This window comes from Giraffa tippelskirchi, chromosome 5 (genome assembly GCF_054371585.1).
Source record: "Giraffa tippelskirchi isolate mGirTip1 chromosome 5, T2T-mGirTip1v1.2.pri, whole genome shotgun sequence".
In the NCBI taxonomy this organism is placed as follows: Eukaryota; Metazoa; Chordata; class Mammalia; order Artiodactyla; family Giraffidae; genus Giraffa; species Giraffa tippelskirchi.
In genome coordinates, this window is record NC_137279.1 from 80,119,950 (window position 1) to 80,138,383 (window position 18,434).

At 39.1% G+C, this 18,434-nt stretch overlaps 1 protein-coding gene across 31 annotated transcripts in view; it reads left to right on the forward strand.

Annotated features, from left to right (window-relative positions):
* The window catches only part of ADCY10 (adenylate cyclase 10), a 105,881-nt gene that overhangs the window by 38,648 nt on the left and 48,799 nt on the right, over positions 1 to 18,434 (forward strand). For all 31 annotated transcript variants that reach the window (XR_014053387.1, XR_014053386.1, XR_014053382.1 and 28 more), the window contains 5 exons: positions 2,617 to 2,770; positions 3,916 to 4,108; positions 4,610 to 4,696; positions 8,080 to 8,354; positions 17,499 to 17,635. Coding sequence is in view for 24 of the 31 variants with exons in the window: in XM_081489242.1 (XP_081345368.1) it covers positions 2,617 to 2,770; positions 3,916 to 4,108; positions 4,610 to 4,696; positions 8,080 to 8,354; positions 17,499 to 17,635 (846 nt within the window). In the remaining 7 variants the exon portion in view is untranslated. The remainder of the gene's footprint in view (positions 1 to 2,616; positions 2,771 to 3,915; positions 4,109 to 4,609; positions 4,697 to 8,079; positions 8,355 to 17,498; positions 17,636 to 18,434) is intronic.

Here is an 18,434-nt window from a genome sequence, read left to right on the forward strand (position 1 = left end):
TGCAAAGAAATAGAGGAAAACAATAGAATGGGACAGACTAGAGACCTCTTCAAGAAAATTAGAGATACTAAGGGAATATTTCATGCAAAGATGGGCACAATAAAGGACAGAAACAGTATGGACCTAACAGAAGCAGAAGATATTAAGAAGAGGTGGCAAGAATAATAGAAGAACTATACAAAAAAGATCTCCATGACTCAGATAACCACAATGGTGTGATCACTCATCTAGAACCAGACATCCTGGAGTGTGAAGTCAAGTGGGCCTTAGGAGTCATCACTGAAAACAAAACTAGTGGAGTTAATGGAGTTCCAGCTGAGCTGTTTCAATCCTAAAAAATGAGACTGTGAAAGTGCTGCACTCAGTATGCCAGCAAATTTGGAAAACTCAGTGGTGGCCACAGGACTGGAAAGGGTGAAAATTTTTCATTCCAATCCCAAAGAAGGGCAATGCCAAAGAGTGTTCAAACTAACACACAATTGCACTCATGTCACACTCTAGCAAAGTAATGCTCAAAATTCTTCAAGTAAGGCTTCATGAACCGAGAACTTCCAGATGTTCAAGCTGGATTTAGAAAAAGAAGAGGAACCAGAGATCAAATTGCCAACATCCATTGGATCATCGAAAAAGCAAAAGAATTCTGGAAAAACATCTACTTGTGCTTCATTGACTACACTAAAGCCTTTGACTCTGTGAATCACAACAAACTGTAGAAAATTCTTTAAAAAATGGGAATACCAGACCACCTTACCTGCCTCCTGCGAAACCTGTATATAGGTCAAGAAGCAACAGCTAGAACCGGACATGGAACAATGGACTGGTTCAAAATTAGAAAATGAGTACATCAAGGTTGTCTATTGTCACTCTGCTTACTTAAAAGCAGAGTACATCATGTGAAATGCTGGACTTGATAAAGCACAAGCTGGAATCAAGATTGCCCGGAGAAATATTAATAACCTCAGATATGCAGATGACACCACCCTTATGGCAGAAAGCAAAGAGGAACTGAAGAGCCTCTTGATGAAAGTGAAAGAGGGGAGTAAAAAAGCTGGCTTAAAACTCAACATCCAGAAAACTAAGATCATGGCATCCAGTCCCATCACTTCATGGCAAATAGATGGGGAAGCAATGGAAACAGTGACAGACTTTATTTTCTTGGGCTCCAAAATCACTGGAGATGGTGACTGTAGCCATGAAATTAAAAGATGCTTGCTCCTTGGAAGAAAAGCTATGAGCAACCTAGACAGCATATTAAATAGCAGAGACATTACTTTGCCAACAAAGGTCTGTCTAGTCAAAGCTATGGTTTTTCCAGTAGTCATGTATGAATGTGAGAGCTGGACTGTAAAGAAGGCTGAGCACTGAAGAATTAATGCTTTTGAAGTCTGGTGTTGGAGAAGACTCTTGAGAGTCCCTTGGACTGCAAGGAGATCAAACCAGTCAATCCTAAAGGACATCAATCCTGAATATTCATTGGAAGGACTGATGCTGAAGCTGAAGCTCCATCAGCTTTGCCACCTGATGGAAAGAACTGACTCATTAGAAAAAGACTCTGATGCTGGGAAGGATTGAAGGCAGGAAGAGAAGGGGATGACAGAGGATGAGATGGTTGGATGGCATCATTGACCTGATGGACTTGAGTTTGAGCAAGCTCCAGGAGTTGGTGATGGACAGGGAAGCCTGATGTGCTGCAGTCCGTGGGGTCACAAAGAATCAGACACGACTGAACAACTGATCAACAGCAACGCGTTTCTGAGACTCCTTCCATCCACCGAGGTTTCAAAGATGGTAGGCTGAGTTTGAGATTTCAGTCAGGGTATCCTGTTATTCATATTTAAAAACATAAGAAAAATAAGAATGATAGGGTTGTAACCCAAGGTGACTTATTTTCCTTTTTTCTTTTTCTAATTTTTCTATATTTTCTACAGTGAGCTTATGTTAGTTTTATAATCAAAAAAATGGTATAATTTATTTTTAAGAATTTATGTTGTTTTTATGATTAATCATATATATGAGGTTTTCTTAAAAAACAAATTGAATTTTTTTATCACTGGTAGTGCTTTTTGTAGCCCCAAGATAAGTATAATTTCTCATTTACAAAGAGTAAGTTTCCTTCACAGAATCAAAAGTTAAAATATTTTATCCATCCTGTACAACATGAGAACCTTAACTTTATAAATTGATTTATTAATGTAATAAGCTGTATTTACTTCTAATGTGTTACAGAAAAAAGAGAAAAAGGAAAAAAAACAAGCATTAGGGTCAGATGACCCTGATTAAATTCCTGGTTGTATATTCTACGCAAATCTCAGTTTGCTACACTAAAATTAAATTGACATCATAGTGAAAATTATAAAAATCCTTTCCCTCACAGCTTATGGGCATCAAAAAAACAAAACAAAAAAACCCTGTAAAACCACATTACTAACTGTAAAGTTCTAGCTGAAGATTTTTTTAAAATTTTAAATTGCACAGGACCTCAAGAAACTCCATGAACAATGCCATGGAAATTCCAAGGGTATTCTTAGAAGCAGTATCACTGTATGCTTCTTTTATATCTCTAGACGATTTTATGTTGACTGGGTTTGCTCCCTTTTTGAAAAACAAAAATAACAGGACGTGAGGAGGAGATCAAATACTTCACGTGTGCTATGAAGAAATTTTTGATGTCTAACTGCAGTCAAGTCCTGATGTATGAAGGAGTATCGGGATATGGGAAAAGTCAGATACTTGTGGAAATTGAGTACCTGGCCCAAGGTGAGAACCACAGGTGAGTGTCTTGCAATGACCACTTTTTTGTGGATCCAGAGAATCCTGACATCCTTAAGAATTTCATTTGTTTTAATGTCCCTCTCCTTTATATAGGGTTGTCTCTTATAAACTACTCACAATTTATTAGTTATTATTGGGTATCATGCCCCTTATGCTAAATAAGTAATTAATCAGAAACATATTGAAGTGAGAAAATAAAAAGCTGGGTTGACCTCTTGAGATCCTAATTTAATGCCTGGAGGGGCTTGGATATTGATATTTTAAGTTTCCTAATGCTCAGATGGTTTGAGAACAACTGGTATAGATGCTGAAACCAAGGCTAGATTTTGTCTGAAGCAAATACAAAAGTTTATCCTGTAGCTGACAGGGAATCACTAGTTCAAACCATTGAACCCTGAGAATGTGTTAGAGAATGGAAGGCCTCTGAATTTTCCTCTGAAAGGCAAAGCTAATGTACTTACCTCTTGCTATTTGTCTCTTTCCATATAAGGAATGTCATGAGGGCTGTCTTTGAGACAACCTATCTCATGGAGGTGAACAGTGTGGTATTCAATAACAGTGATGATAACCAAGACAATGGTAATTGTGTCACACATCTTTCACCATCTACCATAAAAGCTTTAAGGGGAAAATTCTTATTAGTCTTAGTTTTGACTGTGTTTCTACTCTTTTTAAATGTCAGGCCTGAGAAAGGCTAGTTTTTAAATGTATTTAACATTGGCTGAGGGAATAATTCAAAATAACCAGAAGACATTTTATTTATTCCATCACTTACTGAGTACTTATAGTACCCGAGTGCTGTATTAGTTTGCTAGAGCTACCATGACGAAGCATCACAAACTAGATGGCTTAAACAACAGAAGTATATTGTCTCTGTGTATAGGAGGATAGCAGTCTAAGATCCTGGTGTCGTAAAGGTGGTTCCTTCCATCAGCTGTGAGGGACAATCTGTTTTGTCCCTCTTTCCTAGCTTCAGGTGGCTTGCTGGTGATCACTGGTATTCGTTGGCTTGTGGAAGCACTACCCCAATCTCTGTCTCTATTTTCATGTGATGTTCTCCATGTGTGTTGTCTGTGTCCAAATTTCCCCCTTCCCAAAAAATATATTTAAAAACTCTCTGATTCCTGACTTTCCTATAAACAGGACTATTGCTATTGCATTGACTAAGATCAGCTTCAATCAAAATTTTTATACCATCCAGATACTCATGGCCAATGTACTAGGTCTGGATACTTGCAAACATTATAAAGAACGACAGACAAACCTTCAAAATAAAGTCAAGTCACTGTTGGATGAAAAATTCCATTGTCTTCTTAATGACATTTTCCATGTGCAGGTAACGAGCTAGTGTTAGACTCCTGTGAGAAATTGTGAAGGGGCAGGTGAGGCCACCCCTCCATCATGCTTTATGACACTACATCTCTTTGGCCTTTATGATACTTTTTTCTCATCTAGGGCATCCAAGGTGGTAAGGAAATGGCTCCCAATCCTTGAATGAGCACCCACCTTCCTAAGATATATTGGTACCAGACTCAAGAAAATCCAAATAACCACCTGATGGTTCATTGTTTTTCCCCTCACCTTCCCATCCTAGGTATACTATACTAGCTAGTCAAGGGCACAAAATCCCTCTGCTCCCAAAGGTGATTGCCAATGCAAAGATAAGAGTGTGCCCTATTTTTTCTCATATCTATTAGAGCTGGAAGAGATGTTATGAATTATCTAACATACGAGGATTTTAAGGCACAGAACAGTAAAGTGAACTGCCAAAGACGTACAACTAGTAGTTACCTCTGCTATTTTCCAATACTCAATATTCTTATAATTTTTTATATAGTTCCCTATTTCACGAGAGGTTTCCAAGATGAGCACCACAAGAAAGCAAAAGCAGTTGGAGGCGTTGTTTATGAAGATCTTGGAGCAAGTAAGAGCATCTATGGGTCAAATAACGGGGTGAGGGGAGAAACTGGGCATCTCACCACAAAGCCAGGTTGCCTCAAGAGTTTAGATTCCAATGACAAGAAGCTGTGAATTATGTGAAAGCTTTAACCTAAAGTGTTTCATTGTCCTCCATCCTTCAAAACCCCAAGGTGAGAGTCTATTCAGAATTTAGTTGTATTTGAAATGAGTCCTTTAACATTACTGCTGGGAGTTTGGCCTCTTCTTAAAACCAGATCTCTTTTTTTCCTCCCTCTGTATAAGAAGTGATCTATCAAACCAGTTATATATACACGCTCTGTAGTCAGACTACAGGAGCTTGAGCCCTTAGACCTATCATTTGCTACCTAGGTAAGCTTGATCAAATGACTTAACCTGTCCATGCTTTTAATTTATTTCTATAAAGTGAAGGAATAATAGTACCCAGCTCACAGGGTTATAAGGTTTAAATGACTAGATTATATGTAAAACACTTAGAATAGAGTCTCTTTCATTGAAGCCACTCAACCAATGTTGACTTTTTCTCTCTGAGTAATATCATGACGGTCCATTATATGCAGTTAATCACCAACTTTATATCCCATTCCCTAGCTCTCTTTATAAGCACCAGAACCATATTACTAAGAACCTTCTGTGTATTCCACTTGGATATGAGGAATCACACTCAGTTCAGTGTCTAATACTAAATTCATTTTTTTCCCCTACTTCAGTACCCTATCTTCCTCATCCTGATCCTGACCTTTGATTTAGTTAATAATAAGTTCATTCACACATCATTCAAGTTATCTTTGCTACCTTCTTCACTATTTGCCACATCTTCTGCATCTACTCGGTTGCCAAGTCTTACCTCAGACCGACTCTAGAACCCATCCATTCTGTGTTCCCCACTGTAGTTCAGGCTTTTTCTCTTCTATTACAATAGCTTTCCAGCTAATCTCTGCGCGTCATACCTCTCCACTGCAATTCATCCTCCATATAGCTGCCAGAGTGTATGCAAATTGCTCCAACCTCTGCTTTATACTAGTCAAACAATTCTCAATACTAATGAGATAAAAGCCAAAAGACTTTTTTTTTAACCTGGAGAAATGCTACTCATCATTCAGTGTTACCTCTTCAGTGAGAACTCCCCCAAATCACAAGGCATGACTAATTCCTCTCTCACTGTGCTTCTGTAACACTGTGAACATATTTCTTATTATGTTTTCCATAGTGTATTGCAATTTGCTACTTAAATTTGTGTCTCTCTCCCTCATGAGATTGTGAACTTCTTAAGGAGAGGGAGCCTGTTATTCATTTTTGTATCACTATTGACCAGAAGAATGTTTGGCACATAATAAACAATTCAAGTTTGTGGCAATAAATATATAATACAACTTCCTTCTTCTCCACTGCAGGCAAATAAGGCCATATCAATAATTTCTAAATGTCAGGTTTTGAGGACTGTTTTCATCACAAATATCCAGGAAGCTTGATAAAATATATTGATTTATGAGTTCTACCTGAAATTGAAAAAGGCTTGGTTTGGGCCTACGAATCTGTTTAGTTTGTTTTTATTTTAAAATTCCTCAGTGGTTCTGATCCAAATCTAGTTGGAAACCATGACTAAAGCTGTAAATGATCCAATCTTTGGATTATTTACTATCAGTATGATCTTGGGCAAGTGGCTTAACTTCCCTGTGCCTTAATTTTCTCAGTAAATAGATTCAATAGTGCCATCTCTGTAAACATTATGAAGATTTTAAATGAATTAATTTATGGAAGTGCATCACACAGTGCTGGGAACATAGTAGGTGCAGTGTAAATGTTGGCTTTTATTCATATTAGAGATGACCCAATTCAATCTCTTTTTAAAAAAAAATTTTTTTTTTAAATTTATTTGGCTGTTCTGTGTCTTAGTTGCAGCACACAGGATCTTCAGTCTTCATTGTGGCATGCAAGATCTTATAGTTGTGGCATGTGGGATCTAGTTCCTTGACCAAGGATCAAACCTGGGGCCCTTGCATTGGGAGCAGAGTCTTAGCTGCTGGACCACCAGGGAGTCTTCAATCTTCTTATTTTAAACTTATGGAAGCTGGGGCCAATGATGTACTATTGAATTCATGTGGGGTTTTTGGTTCTTGCTTTACTCTCCTCAATTCACAAATAATTCACTGATAAGACCATTCTATGACTAAAACTCACATTCCTATCTGCCCATAGTTTTAAAGATATTAGTCCAATACAAAACAAAACAATGGGATGCTAACCTCTATTCATTAAAATGTTCTCAGAGTCAGTGAAGAGCTTACGATCTGGTGACAGAATGAGGCTGTAAGAGGAGACTTACTATGTGTATGTGATAAGACAGGCTATAATACTTTAGAATGATCGTCTTCTGAAATTTGAAAGTACCCTTTACTGCTTTGGTTTATAAAAACATATAGAGGGAAAGAATGGCTTAACAATCACACTCAGAGGGAACCAAAAGAAGCCAAGAGCAGTCTGTAGCAGTAAGAATGGGAAAAGTTTTCTCCATTTAGATATCTTACACTATGGAAATATAGAGCCCACTATACAAGGGCTCACACTAAAATGTAAGCTCTACGTTTTGTCTAATACTGTATCCCCAGTGCTTAGAACAGCACCTGACACTAAGGGATGCACGGTAAATGCTTAATGAGTAAATAAATAATTCAGACTAGTTAGGGAAAAGTAGTCTACATGAAAAAAGGACACTTGATCTGTTTTTAAGTGTGACGTGCTATAATTCAAGCTAGAACAGCACAAACTGCTGACAGGGCAAAGACCAGATCAATTCCTCTCAGCACTTTGCCTCCAGCACCCAGCCCAGTGAGTGCTTGGTAAAGACGTGTTGAATAGATGTTGGCTGAATAAATGTCAAATAGGTATTTCCAGGAGACCTTTATTTTTCAATAAATTAGAATGACTTGAAGTAAATCTCAGTTATTTTTATGTAATGGGCATTTAACTTGACTACAGCCCATCTATCCTATACATTATCTTGTCACAAAGATCTAACCAAGTACGAGTCTCTTCCAGCCAGTTTAGTCCCAATGGTCACAAATTCCAAGTTAGCAGAATCTAAATTATCACAAAGATACTGGAAAGAAAAGATTTTACTTGGCTTCGCAAAACTCAGTGGAAACACATGTATACCCATATATATATATAAAAAACTGAAGTGATGGGCGTTCCCTGGTGACATCTCATTTCATCCCTAACTAAGATTCAGTGCTTTCACTGCTGTGGCCCAAGTTCAGTCCCTTGTTGGGGAACTGAGATCCCACAAGTCTGGGGGTGCAGCCAAAACACACAAAAAATCCCTGAAGTCCTACAGCATTTTTCTTTCTATTTCTTCACCTTGTTTAGACAGTGAAAGAGGAAAGGATTATTTTCATCATTGATGAGGGCCAGTTTATCGATTCAGCCTCCTGGACCTTTATGGAAAAGCTTATCCGGTCTGTTCCCATCTTCATCATCATGTCCCTGTCTCCTTTTGTCAACATACCCTGTGCAGCTGCCAGTGCCATAATGAAGAACAGGAACACCACCTATGTCACCCTTGGACCCGTGCAGCCTAAGGACATCCTCAACAAAGTCTGCCTAGACCTCAGTGTCAGGGGCATCCCCAAAGAACTGGACACGTGAGTAACCCATTTATTCTAAGGCCTTGACAGCTGCACTTATTCACCAGGTCCAGCCTTCATAAGATTCCTTAGGTTGTGTCTGAAAGCACCCATTTCAGTATTCTTGCTGGTCCCGCCTTTCAAAGGGGCCATTGAACATGTTCGGTAGGATGGATGCTGCTCACCTTTTCTTTTTATGATCCCTGTTATATCATGTTCAACTTTGCTTAGAGGCATGAGTTTTGTTTCCCTTTCATCAAGCTGGGTATAGGTACACTCAACTCTAACCTAAAGTGACTAAGGGCACAGTCATGGGCAAGTGACATGAAAGGCAAATTGGTAAACATTAAAGACCACAACCCACAACTGAGCCAGGTCTTAGTCACCAGTAATAACATGATCTGGTACTGGTGTTCTTTGTCATGATAGATGTTGATGTCTTCTCAGTGACTCCTCTACTGGGTCTTGTCAGCAGTCCCCTTAACAACATAGACAATGCCCCTTCCTTAGCTAGCTGTTTACAACCCACCGTGTTTTCTGTTCTTTATAATGGGGTTATCTTGCTTCTGGAAGAGCAATGTCTCGGACACCAGGCATGAGTTTACCTATGTTCTTTCCCTTTGGCTCCCTGTCTCTCCCTCTTTATCTCTGTATTTATTTATTTACTATGTATATATTTATTATACCTATGCATTATCTTTTGATCTAGCTTTCCTAATTCTAGGACTCTGTCTCAAAAATATATTTACAGGGAACTATACTCAAAATTTTATAATAACCTATAAGGGTAAAGAATCTGAACATATATAACACAGTTATATATAACACAGTTATGTGTGTGTGTGTGTGTATATATATATATATGTTGAATCACTTTGTGGTATACCTGAAAATAATGCAACATTGTAAATCAACTCTACTTCAAAAAAATTTTTTTAATATATATATTGACAAAAATATGAAGTGACATATGGACAGTTTTTTTTTTTTAATAAATTTATTTATTTTAGTTGGGGGCTAATTACTTTGCAATATTGTAATAGTTTTTGCCATACATTGACACGAATCAGCCATGGGTTTACATGTGTTCCCCTTCCTGGACCGCCGACCCACCTCCCTCCCCATCCCATCCCTCTGGGTCATCCCATTGCCCCGGCCCTGAGCCCTTGTCTCATGCATCGAACATGGAATGGTGTTCTGTTTCACATATGATAATATACATGTTTCAATGCTATTCTCCCAGAACGTCCCACCCTCACCTTCTCCCTCAGAGTCCATAAAATTGTTCTATGCATCTGTGTCTCTTATTCTGTCTCACATATAGGGTTATCGTTACCATCTTTCAAATTCCATGTATATGCATTAGTATACTGTATTGTTGTTTTTCTTTCTGGCTTACTTCACTCTGTATAATGGGCTCCAGTTTCATCCATCTCAGTAGAACCGATTCAAATGTATTTTTTTTAATGGCTGAGTAATATTCCATTGTGTATATGTACCACAGCTTCCTTATCCATTCGTCTGCTGATGGACATCTAGGTTGCTTCCATGTCCTGGCTATTGTAAACAGTGCTGCGATGAACATTGGGGTACACGCGTCTCTTTCAATTCTGGTTTCCTCGGTATATATGCCCAGCAGTGGGATTGCTGGGTCATATGGCAGTTCTATTCCCAGTTTTTTAAGGAATCTCCACACTGTTCTCCATAGTGGCTGTACTAGTTTGCATTCCCACCAACAGTGTAAGAGGGTTCCCTTTTCTCCACACCCTCTCCAGCATTTATTGCTTGTAGACTTTTGGATAGCAGCCATTCTGACTGGTGTGAAATGATACCTCATTGTGGTTTTGATTTGCATTTCTCTAATAATGAGTGATGTTGAGCATCTTTTCATGTGTTTGTTAGCCATCTGTATGTCTTCTTTGGAGAAATGTCTGTTTAGTTCTTTGGCCCATTTTTTGATTGGGTCGTTTATTTTTCTGGAATTCAGCTGCAGAAGTTGCTTGTATATTTTTGAGATTAATTGTTTGTCTGTTGCTTCATTTGCTATTATTTTCTCCCATTCTGAAGGCTGTCTTTTCACCTTGCTTATAGTTTCCTTTGTTGTGCAAAAGCTTTTAATTTTAATTAGGTCCCATTTGTTTATTTTTGCTTTTATTTCCAATATTCTGGGAGGTGGGTCATGGAGCATCCTGCTGTGATTTATGTTGGAGAGTGTTTTGCCTATGTTTTCCTCTAGGAGTTTTATAGTTTCTGGTCTTACGTTTAGATCTTTAATCCATTTTGAGTTTATTTTTGTGTACGGTGTTAGGAAGTGTTCTAGTTTCATTCTTTTACAAGTGGTTGACCAGTTTTCCCAGCACCACTTGTTAAAGAGATTGTCTTTTCTCCATTGTATATTCTTGCCTCCTTTGTCGAAGATAAGGTGTCCATATGTGCGTGGGTTTATCTCTGGGCTTTCTATTTTGTTCCATTGATCTATATTTCTATCTTTGTGCCAGTACCATACTGTCTTGATGACTGTGGCTTTGTAGTAGAGCCTGAAGTCAGGCAGGTTGATTCCTCCAGTTCCATTCTTCTTCCTCAAGATTGCTTTGGCTATTCGAGGTTTCTTATATTTCCATACAAATTGTGAGATGATTTGTTCTAGTTCTGTGAAAAATACCATTGGTAGCTTGATAGGGATTGCATTGAATCTATAGATTGCTTTGGGTAGTATACTCATTTTCACTATATTAATTCTTCCAATCCATGAACACGGTATATTTCTCCATCTGTTTGTGTCCTCTTTGATTTCTTTCATCAGTGTTTTATAGTTTTCTATATATAAGTCTTTTGTTTCTTTAGGTAGATATATTCCTAAGTATTTTATTCTTTTTGTTGCAATGGTGAATGGTATTGTTTCCTTAATTTCTCTTTCTGTTTTCTCATTATTGGAGTATAGGAATGCAAGGGATTTCTGTGTGTTAATTTTATATCCTGCAACTTTACTATATTCATTGATCAACTCTAGTAATTTTCTAGTAGAGTCTTTAGGGTTTTCTATGTAGAGGATCATGTCATCTGCAAACAGTGAGAGTTTTACTTCTTCTTTTCCTATCTGTATTCCTTTTATTTCTTTTGCAGCTCTGATTGCTGTGGCCAAAACTTCCAAAACTATGTTGAATAGTAGTGGTGAAAGTGGGCATCCTTGCCTTGTTCCTGACTTTAGGGGAAATGCTTTCAATTTTTCACCATTGAGGATAATGTTTGCTGTGGTTTGTCATATATAGCTTTTATTATGTTGAGATATGTTCCTTCTATTCCTGCTTTCTGGAGGGTTTTTATCATAAATGGATGCTGAATTTTGTCAAAGGCTTTTTCTGCATCTATTGAGATAACCATATGGTTTTTTTCTTTCAATTTGTTAATGTGGTATATTACATTGATTGATTTGCGGATGTTAAAAAAAACCTTGCATTCCTGGGATAAAGCCCACTTGGTCATGATGTATGATCTTTTTAATATGATGTTGGATTCTGTTTGCTAGAATTTTATTAAGGATTTTTGCATCTATGTTCATCAGTGATACTGGCCTGTAGTTTTCCTTTTTTGTGACATCTTTGTCTGGTTTTGGAATTAGGGTGATGGTGGCCTCATAGAATGAGTTTGGAAGTTTACCATCTTCTGCAATTTTCTGGAAGAGTTTGAGTAGGATAGGTGTTAGCTCTTCTCTAAATTTTTGGTAGAATTCCACTGTGAAGCCGTCTGGTCCTGGGCTTTTGTTTGCTGGAAGATTTCTGATTACAGTTTCGATTTCCGTGCTTGTGATGGGTCTGTTAAGATCTTCTATTTCTTCCTGGTTCAGTTTTGGAAAGTTATACTTTTCTAAGAATTTGTCCATTTCTTCCAAGTTGTCCATTTTATTGGCATATAGCTGTTGGTAGTAGTCTCTTATGATCCTTTGTATTTCTGTGGAGTCTGTTGTGATCTCTCCATTTTCATTTCTAATTTTGTTGATCTGATTCTTCTCCCTTTGTTTCTTGATGGGTCTGGCTAATGGCTTGTCAATTTTGTTTATCTTCTCGAAAAACCAGCTTTTAGTTTTGTTGATTTTTGCTATGGTCTCTTTTGTTTCTTTTGCATTTATTTCTGCCCTAATTTTTAAGATTTCTTTCCTTCTACTGACCCTGGGGTTTTTCATTTCTTCCTTCTCTAGTTGCTTTAGGTGTAGAGTTAGTTGATTTATTTGATTTTTTTCTTGTTTCTTGAGGTACGCCTGTATTGCTATGAACCTCCCCCTTAGTATTGCTTTTACAGTGTCCCATAGGTTTTGGGTTGTTGTGTTTTCATTTTCATTCGTTTCTATGCATAATTTTATTTCTTTTTTGATTTCTTCTGTGATTTGTTGGTTATTCAGAAGCGTGTTGTTTAGCCTCCATATGTTGGAATTTTTAATAGTTTTTTTCCTGTAATTGAGGTCTAATCTTACTGCATTGTGGTCAGAGAAGATGGCTGGGATGATTTCAATTTTTTTGAATTTACCAAGGCTAGATTTATGGCCCAGGATGTGATCTATCCTGGAGAAAGTTCCATGTGCACTTGAGAAAAAGGTAAAATTGATTGTGTTGGGGTGGAAAGTCCTGTAAATATCAATTAAATCTAATTTGTCTATTGTATCGTTTAAAGTTTGTGTTTCCTTGTTAATTTTCTGTTTAGTTGATCTATCCATATGTGTGAGTGGAGTATTAAAGTCTCCCACTATTATTGTGTTATTGTTAATTTCCCCTTTCATACTTGTTAGTATTTGCCTTATATATTGTGGTGCTCCCATGTTGGGTGCATATATATTTATGATTGTTACGTCTTCTTCTTGGATTGATCCTTTGATCTTTATGTAGTGTCCTTCTTTGTCCCTTTTCACATCCTTTATTTTAAAGTCTATTTTATCTGAAATGAGTATTGCGACTCCTGCTTTCTTTTGGTCTCCGTTTGCATGAAATATGTTTTTCCATCCCTTCACTTTCAGCCTGTGTGTGTCCCTAGTTTTGAGGTGGGTCTCTTGTAGACAGCATATATAGGGGTCTTGTTTTTGTATCCATTCAGCAAGCCTTTGTCTTTTGGTTGGGGCATTCAACCCATTTACATTTAAGGTAATTATTGATAAGTATGATCCCGTTGCCATTTACTTTGTTGTTTTGAGTTCGTGTTGAAACATCCTTTCTGTGTTTCCTGTTTAGAGAAGATCCTTTAGCATTTGTTGGAGAGCTGGTTTGGTGGTGCTGAATTCCCTCAGCTCTTGCTTGTCTGTAAAGCTTTTGAATTCTCCTTCATATCTGAATGAGATCCTTGCTGGGTACAGTAATCTGGGTTGTAGATTATTCTCTTTCATTACTTTAAGTATGTCCTGCCATTCCCTTCTAGCCTGAAGGGTTTCTATTGAAAGATCAGCTGTTATCCTTATGGGGATCCCCTTGTGTGTTATTTGTTGTTTTTCCCTTGCTGCTTTTAATATTTGTTCTTTGTGTTTGATCTTTGTTAATTTGATTAATATGTGTCTTGGGGTGTTTCGCCTTGGGTTTATCCTGTTTGGAACTCTTTGGGTTTCTTGGACTTCTGTGACTATTTCTTTCCTCGTTTTAGGGAAATTTTCAACTATTATCTCCTCGAGTATTTTTTCATGGCCTTTCCTTTTATCTTCTTCTTCTGGGACTCCTATGATTCGAATGTTGGGGCGTTTCATATTGTCCCAGAGGTCCCGGAGGTTTTCCTCATTTCTTTTGATTCTTTTTTCTTTTTTCCTCTCTGCTTCGTTTATTTCCATCATTCTATCTTCTACCTCACTTATCCTATCTTCTGCCTCCGTTATTCTACTGTTGGTTCCCTCCAGAGTGTCTTTTATCTCCTTTATTTCATTATTCATTCTATATTGACTCCTTTTTATTTCTTCTAAGTCCTTGATAAACATTTCTTGCATCTTCTCAATCTTTGTCTCCAGGCTATTTATCTGTAACTCCATTTTGCTTTCAAGGTTTTGGATCATTTTTATTATCATTATTCTAAATTCTTTTTCAGATAGATTCCCTATCTCCTCCTCTTTTGTTTGGCTTTGTGGGCATTTCTCATTTTCCTTTACTTGCTGAGTATTTCTCTGCCTTTTCATCTTGTTTAGATTGCTGTGTTAGGCGTGGCCCTTCTGTATTCTGGTAGTATGAAGTTCCTCTTTATTGTGGAGGTTCCTCACTGCGGTTGGGGTTGGACAGGTGGCTTGTCAAGGCTTCCTGGTTGGGGGAGCTTGTGTCGGTGTTCTGGTGGGTGGAGCTGGATTTCTGCTCTCTAGAGTGCAATGGAGTGACCAGTATTAATTTTTGAGATGTCTATGGATTTGGTGTGCCTCTGGGCAGCCTGTATATTGATGCTCAGGTCTATGTTCCTGCGTTGCTGGAGAATTTGTGTGGTATGTCTTGCTCTGGAACTTATTGGCTCTTGGGTGGAGCTTGGTTTCAGTGTATATATGGAGGCTATTGGATGGTCTCTTATTAATTAATGTTTCCCCTGGCTTTCAGTCTTATTCTTGCAGTAGCCTCAAGACTTCTCCTTCCATACAGCCTCAATAATAAAACTTTTAGGTTAATGGTGAAAAGATTCTCCACAGTGAGGGATACCCAGAAAGGTTCACTGAGTTACATGGAGAGATGAGGTGGGGGGGGGAGGTTGAGGTGACCAGGAGGGGAAGAGGGGAATTCAAATGTGGAGAGAGCAATCTAGCAAGTAAGCACTTCCCTCTGTGCTTTCCACAGTTTGGAACCCTCAGAGTGGTTCACAGAGATACATAGAGAGGGGGGAGGAAGGTAATAGAGGTGAGCATGAGTAGAAAGGGAGGAATCAAGAGGGGAGAGAGAGATCTGGTCAGTATCCTGTTCCTGAAGTGTTCTCCGGTACCCAGAACACCCTCAGAGATTCACAGAATTGGGTTGAGAAGAGAAGGAGGAGGGTGGGAGATAGAGGTTCCCTGGGGGAGAAGAAAGAGCATCAATAGGGGGAGAGAGTAATCAGGCCAGTGATCACACTCCTGAGTAAAAATGGGTCCTAAAGATTGGGTTCTTAAATGTACAAAATTGATATCAAATATGTAAAACAAAGATTAAAAATCTAGAGTAGAGGTTAGACTCTTATAAAACTTACAATATAAAAAAAAAAAGAAAAAAGGAAACAGTGTAAAAAGAAAAAAAAAACAGTAAAACAGTAAAAAAAAAGTAAAACAGGAAAAAAAACATTAAAAAAAGAAAACACAAAAGGTATAAGATATATGTATGTAGTTTGCTTCAAAAATAGGGTTTTTTTTTTTTGCAAGTTAATAGTGGGTTATGAAAATGAAAGTTAAAGGTGTAATAGAGGACTTGAAGAAAAAGGAAGGAAGAGAAAAAAAATTTTTTTAATTTAAAAAAAAAATTAAAAAAAAATAAATAATAGTAAAAATATATATATCCCGGACTTTCTCTGGAGCTGTTGTGAGCAGTGTGGGATCTGCTCAGTTTCAGATAGATCCTTATTCCTGCTTATACTTTTCAAGATCTATAGGTCCTTTTCAATGCAGTTGGTATTAACTACAGGGATTTTAATCTGTTGGCCTGTCCCTTCCAAAGCGCTTCCCTCTGTTTATTTGGCTTCTGTTTGGAGATCTCTTCAGTATCTAATTTCCGCCCTGCAACAAAGCGGTGGAGGTGATCTCTTTAGGTCCGCTTGTTCAATTGTGCTGTGGGGAGGAAGGAACACTGCAAATCTGGCGTGTGTGTGGTGAGCTCGCAGTGTCTCGGCCGCACTGGGTTCGCCCCCGCTCACATCGTGTGTGCTTTCCCCGTCTACCCTGCTCAGGCTTCAGGTTACTCGGCCGGGGAGCGGGCCCTGAGCTGCGTGCACTTCCCAGGTCTAAGCCGCTCAGGTTCAGGCTCCCGGTTACTCCACAAAGGCGCAGACTCGGTTTCGCCCGCGGCTTGTGCCGTTCCTGGTCGGAGCTGCTCAGGCGGCCAGGAGTTTGGCGAGCGCGCTCTCCCCTGTTGGGGCGGTGCGGCTTATCACCTCCCTGGTCCCCGCCTTGGTTTACGGGCGCGCTCGGCTCCGGTGTGCTTTGTGTCGGTTCTGGGGAGCTGGTCTCTGGCTGCGACCCTCCCGGCGGCTGTCGACCCTCCGGGATCTCAGGCAGTCTTTGCTTAGAAACTGGGAGCCTGTTTGCAGTTTGGTAGGGGGTGCCCTCTCTGGAGCCGAGTTTGCCCCTTTCCGGCTCTGGCGGGCCCCGCCTGCCCGCTGTGTCCGGCGGGGGATGGGGCGGTCCGCAGCCGGCTAGCTCTCCTCTGGTATCGCTCAGTCCTTTGTTCTTGAGTGGGCCGGCAGTGCCTTAGAGTTGGGCTTTTCGCGGGATAGTTCTCTCTCTGGCTGTCCTACAGTTTAGGTTACTATCTCACGTTAGCTCCCTCAGATTGCCCTCGGGGCACTCGGGCCCGGTCCTTACCCTAGGCAGTGCCGCCCGCTCCTCTCCGTTCAGCCCCCACTTGCTGGTGGCGGATGATGCGAGCGTCTGGGGTTCTTTGCTGGGAGTTGCTTATGGACAGTTTTTATTGAGGCATTTTTTATACTAGTGAAAGACAGAAAACAATCCAAATTTCATCTCTAAGGGGACAGTTAGAGTAAACTAGGATGCACCCACGAAATGAAGCCCTATAGAGCTACAAAAAGAAATAAGAAAGTTCTACTGATATGGAGGGATGACCAAGATACATTATCGAGAGAAAAACAAGGCATAGCCTAATGTGTAGTATGTACAAAGTGCTGTTTTTCAATCTAAGAAAGGGGGTGAAATATATATGTGCGTTTTCTGTAGTTTTTGAAAGAAACCTTGAAAAGATAAGCCAGAAATTAATTTAAATAGTTGCTTATAAGGTGAGGTAGGGAAGCAAGAGTGAGGGTGTACCTTATTACATAGTTTTGAGTTTGGAAAGATTTAAATGTTTTATGTAATTTTCAAAAATGAAAGAAAAAAAGTAAAGGCAATCCCTAAAAATGGAAAACAAACCAAAACAAATGGAGAAAGAGATGCAATTATTTTTGAGTGATTGAGAAGACTCAAATATTTTTCCTTCCTAAAAGATAGTTCTTTGATATAAACAGGTTGCCTTGTTTTCACTACAGGTATCTAGCAGAGGGAAGCTGTGGAATTCCATTTTACTGTGAAGAATTGCTTAAAAACCTAGACCATCACAGGGTACTCGTTTTCCAAGCAATGGAGTCTGAGGAAAAGACAAATGTAACCTGGAATAACCTGTTCAGTAAGTCCTGTAATGATGGTTCTCTCTCTCACTCTCCTTCTGAAGAGAGGGTGGCAAGAGTAGGCTTTTCCATAGACTTCTTCCTAAAAGGGTTTGCTGCTGCTGCTGCTAAGTCGCTTCAGTCGTGTCCGACTCTGTGCGACCCTATAGACGGCAACCCACCAGGCTCCCCCATCCCTGGGATTCTCCAGGCAAGAACACTGGGGTGGGTTGCCATTAGGAGGCAGTGAATGTTGGACTTGATATCCCAGATTGTGAGAGAACTTAACATTGCCTGGGACTCACTGCACTGGGAGAAAGAATGTAGACCTGTAATAGAAATAAAAGAACACTGGAGAATCTTAAAGCCCAAAATCAGAATTGATGAGGGATGTGGATGTTATTAGGGAAAAAAGAATAACTTTTTTTCCAGAGGTAAAATGATTATCTCAAAGTGAATTGTCAACAAGGTTCTCATGATACTGAGACATGCAGAAGGATGAACTTTGAGATAATGGCACAAAGAAGCCAGGTGGAATTTTTAAGAAAATGGTTTTGTTGAAGGGAGAAGGGTGGGGGTTGGGAAAAGGGGTACAGATGCAAGCTGGGGTGTAGAGGATTAGGATTAATGTGAATGATAGGAAAATGTCTGGGGTGGATATGCTAGTTGTTCAGGGAGGTGGCAGTGATAAGGAGAAAAAATAATATGCTAGCAAAAAAGAAAGGAAGGAACTACATTTAGAAGAAAGGAAGAAACTATATTTAGACACAAAGGTTTAAGAGTTAGCACCTATGCTATGAAAAAAGAGTTAGAACAGTG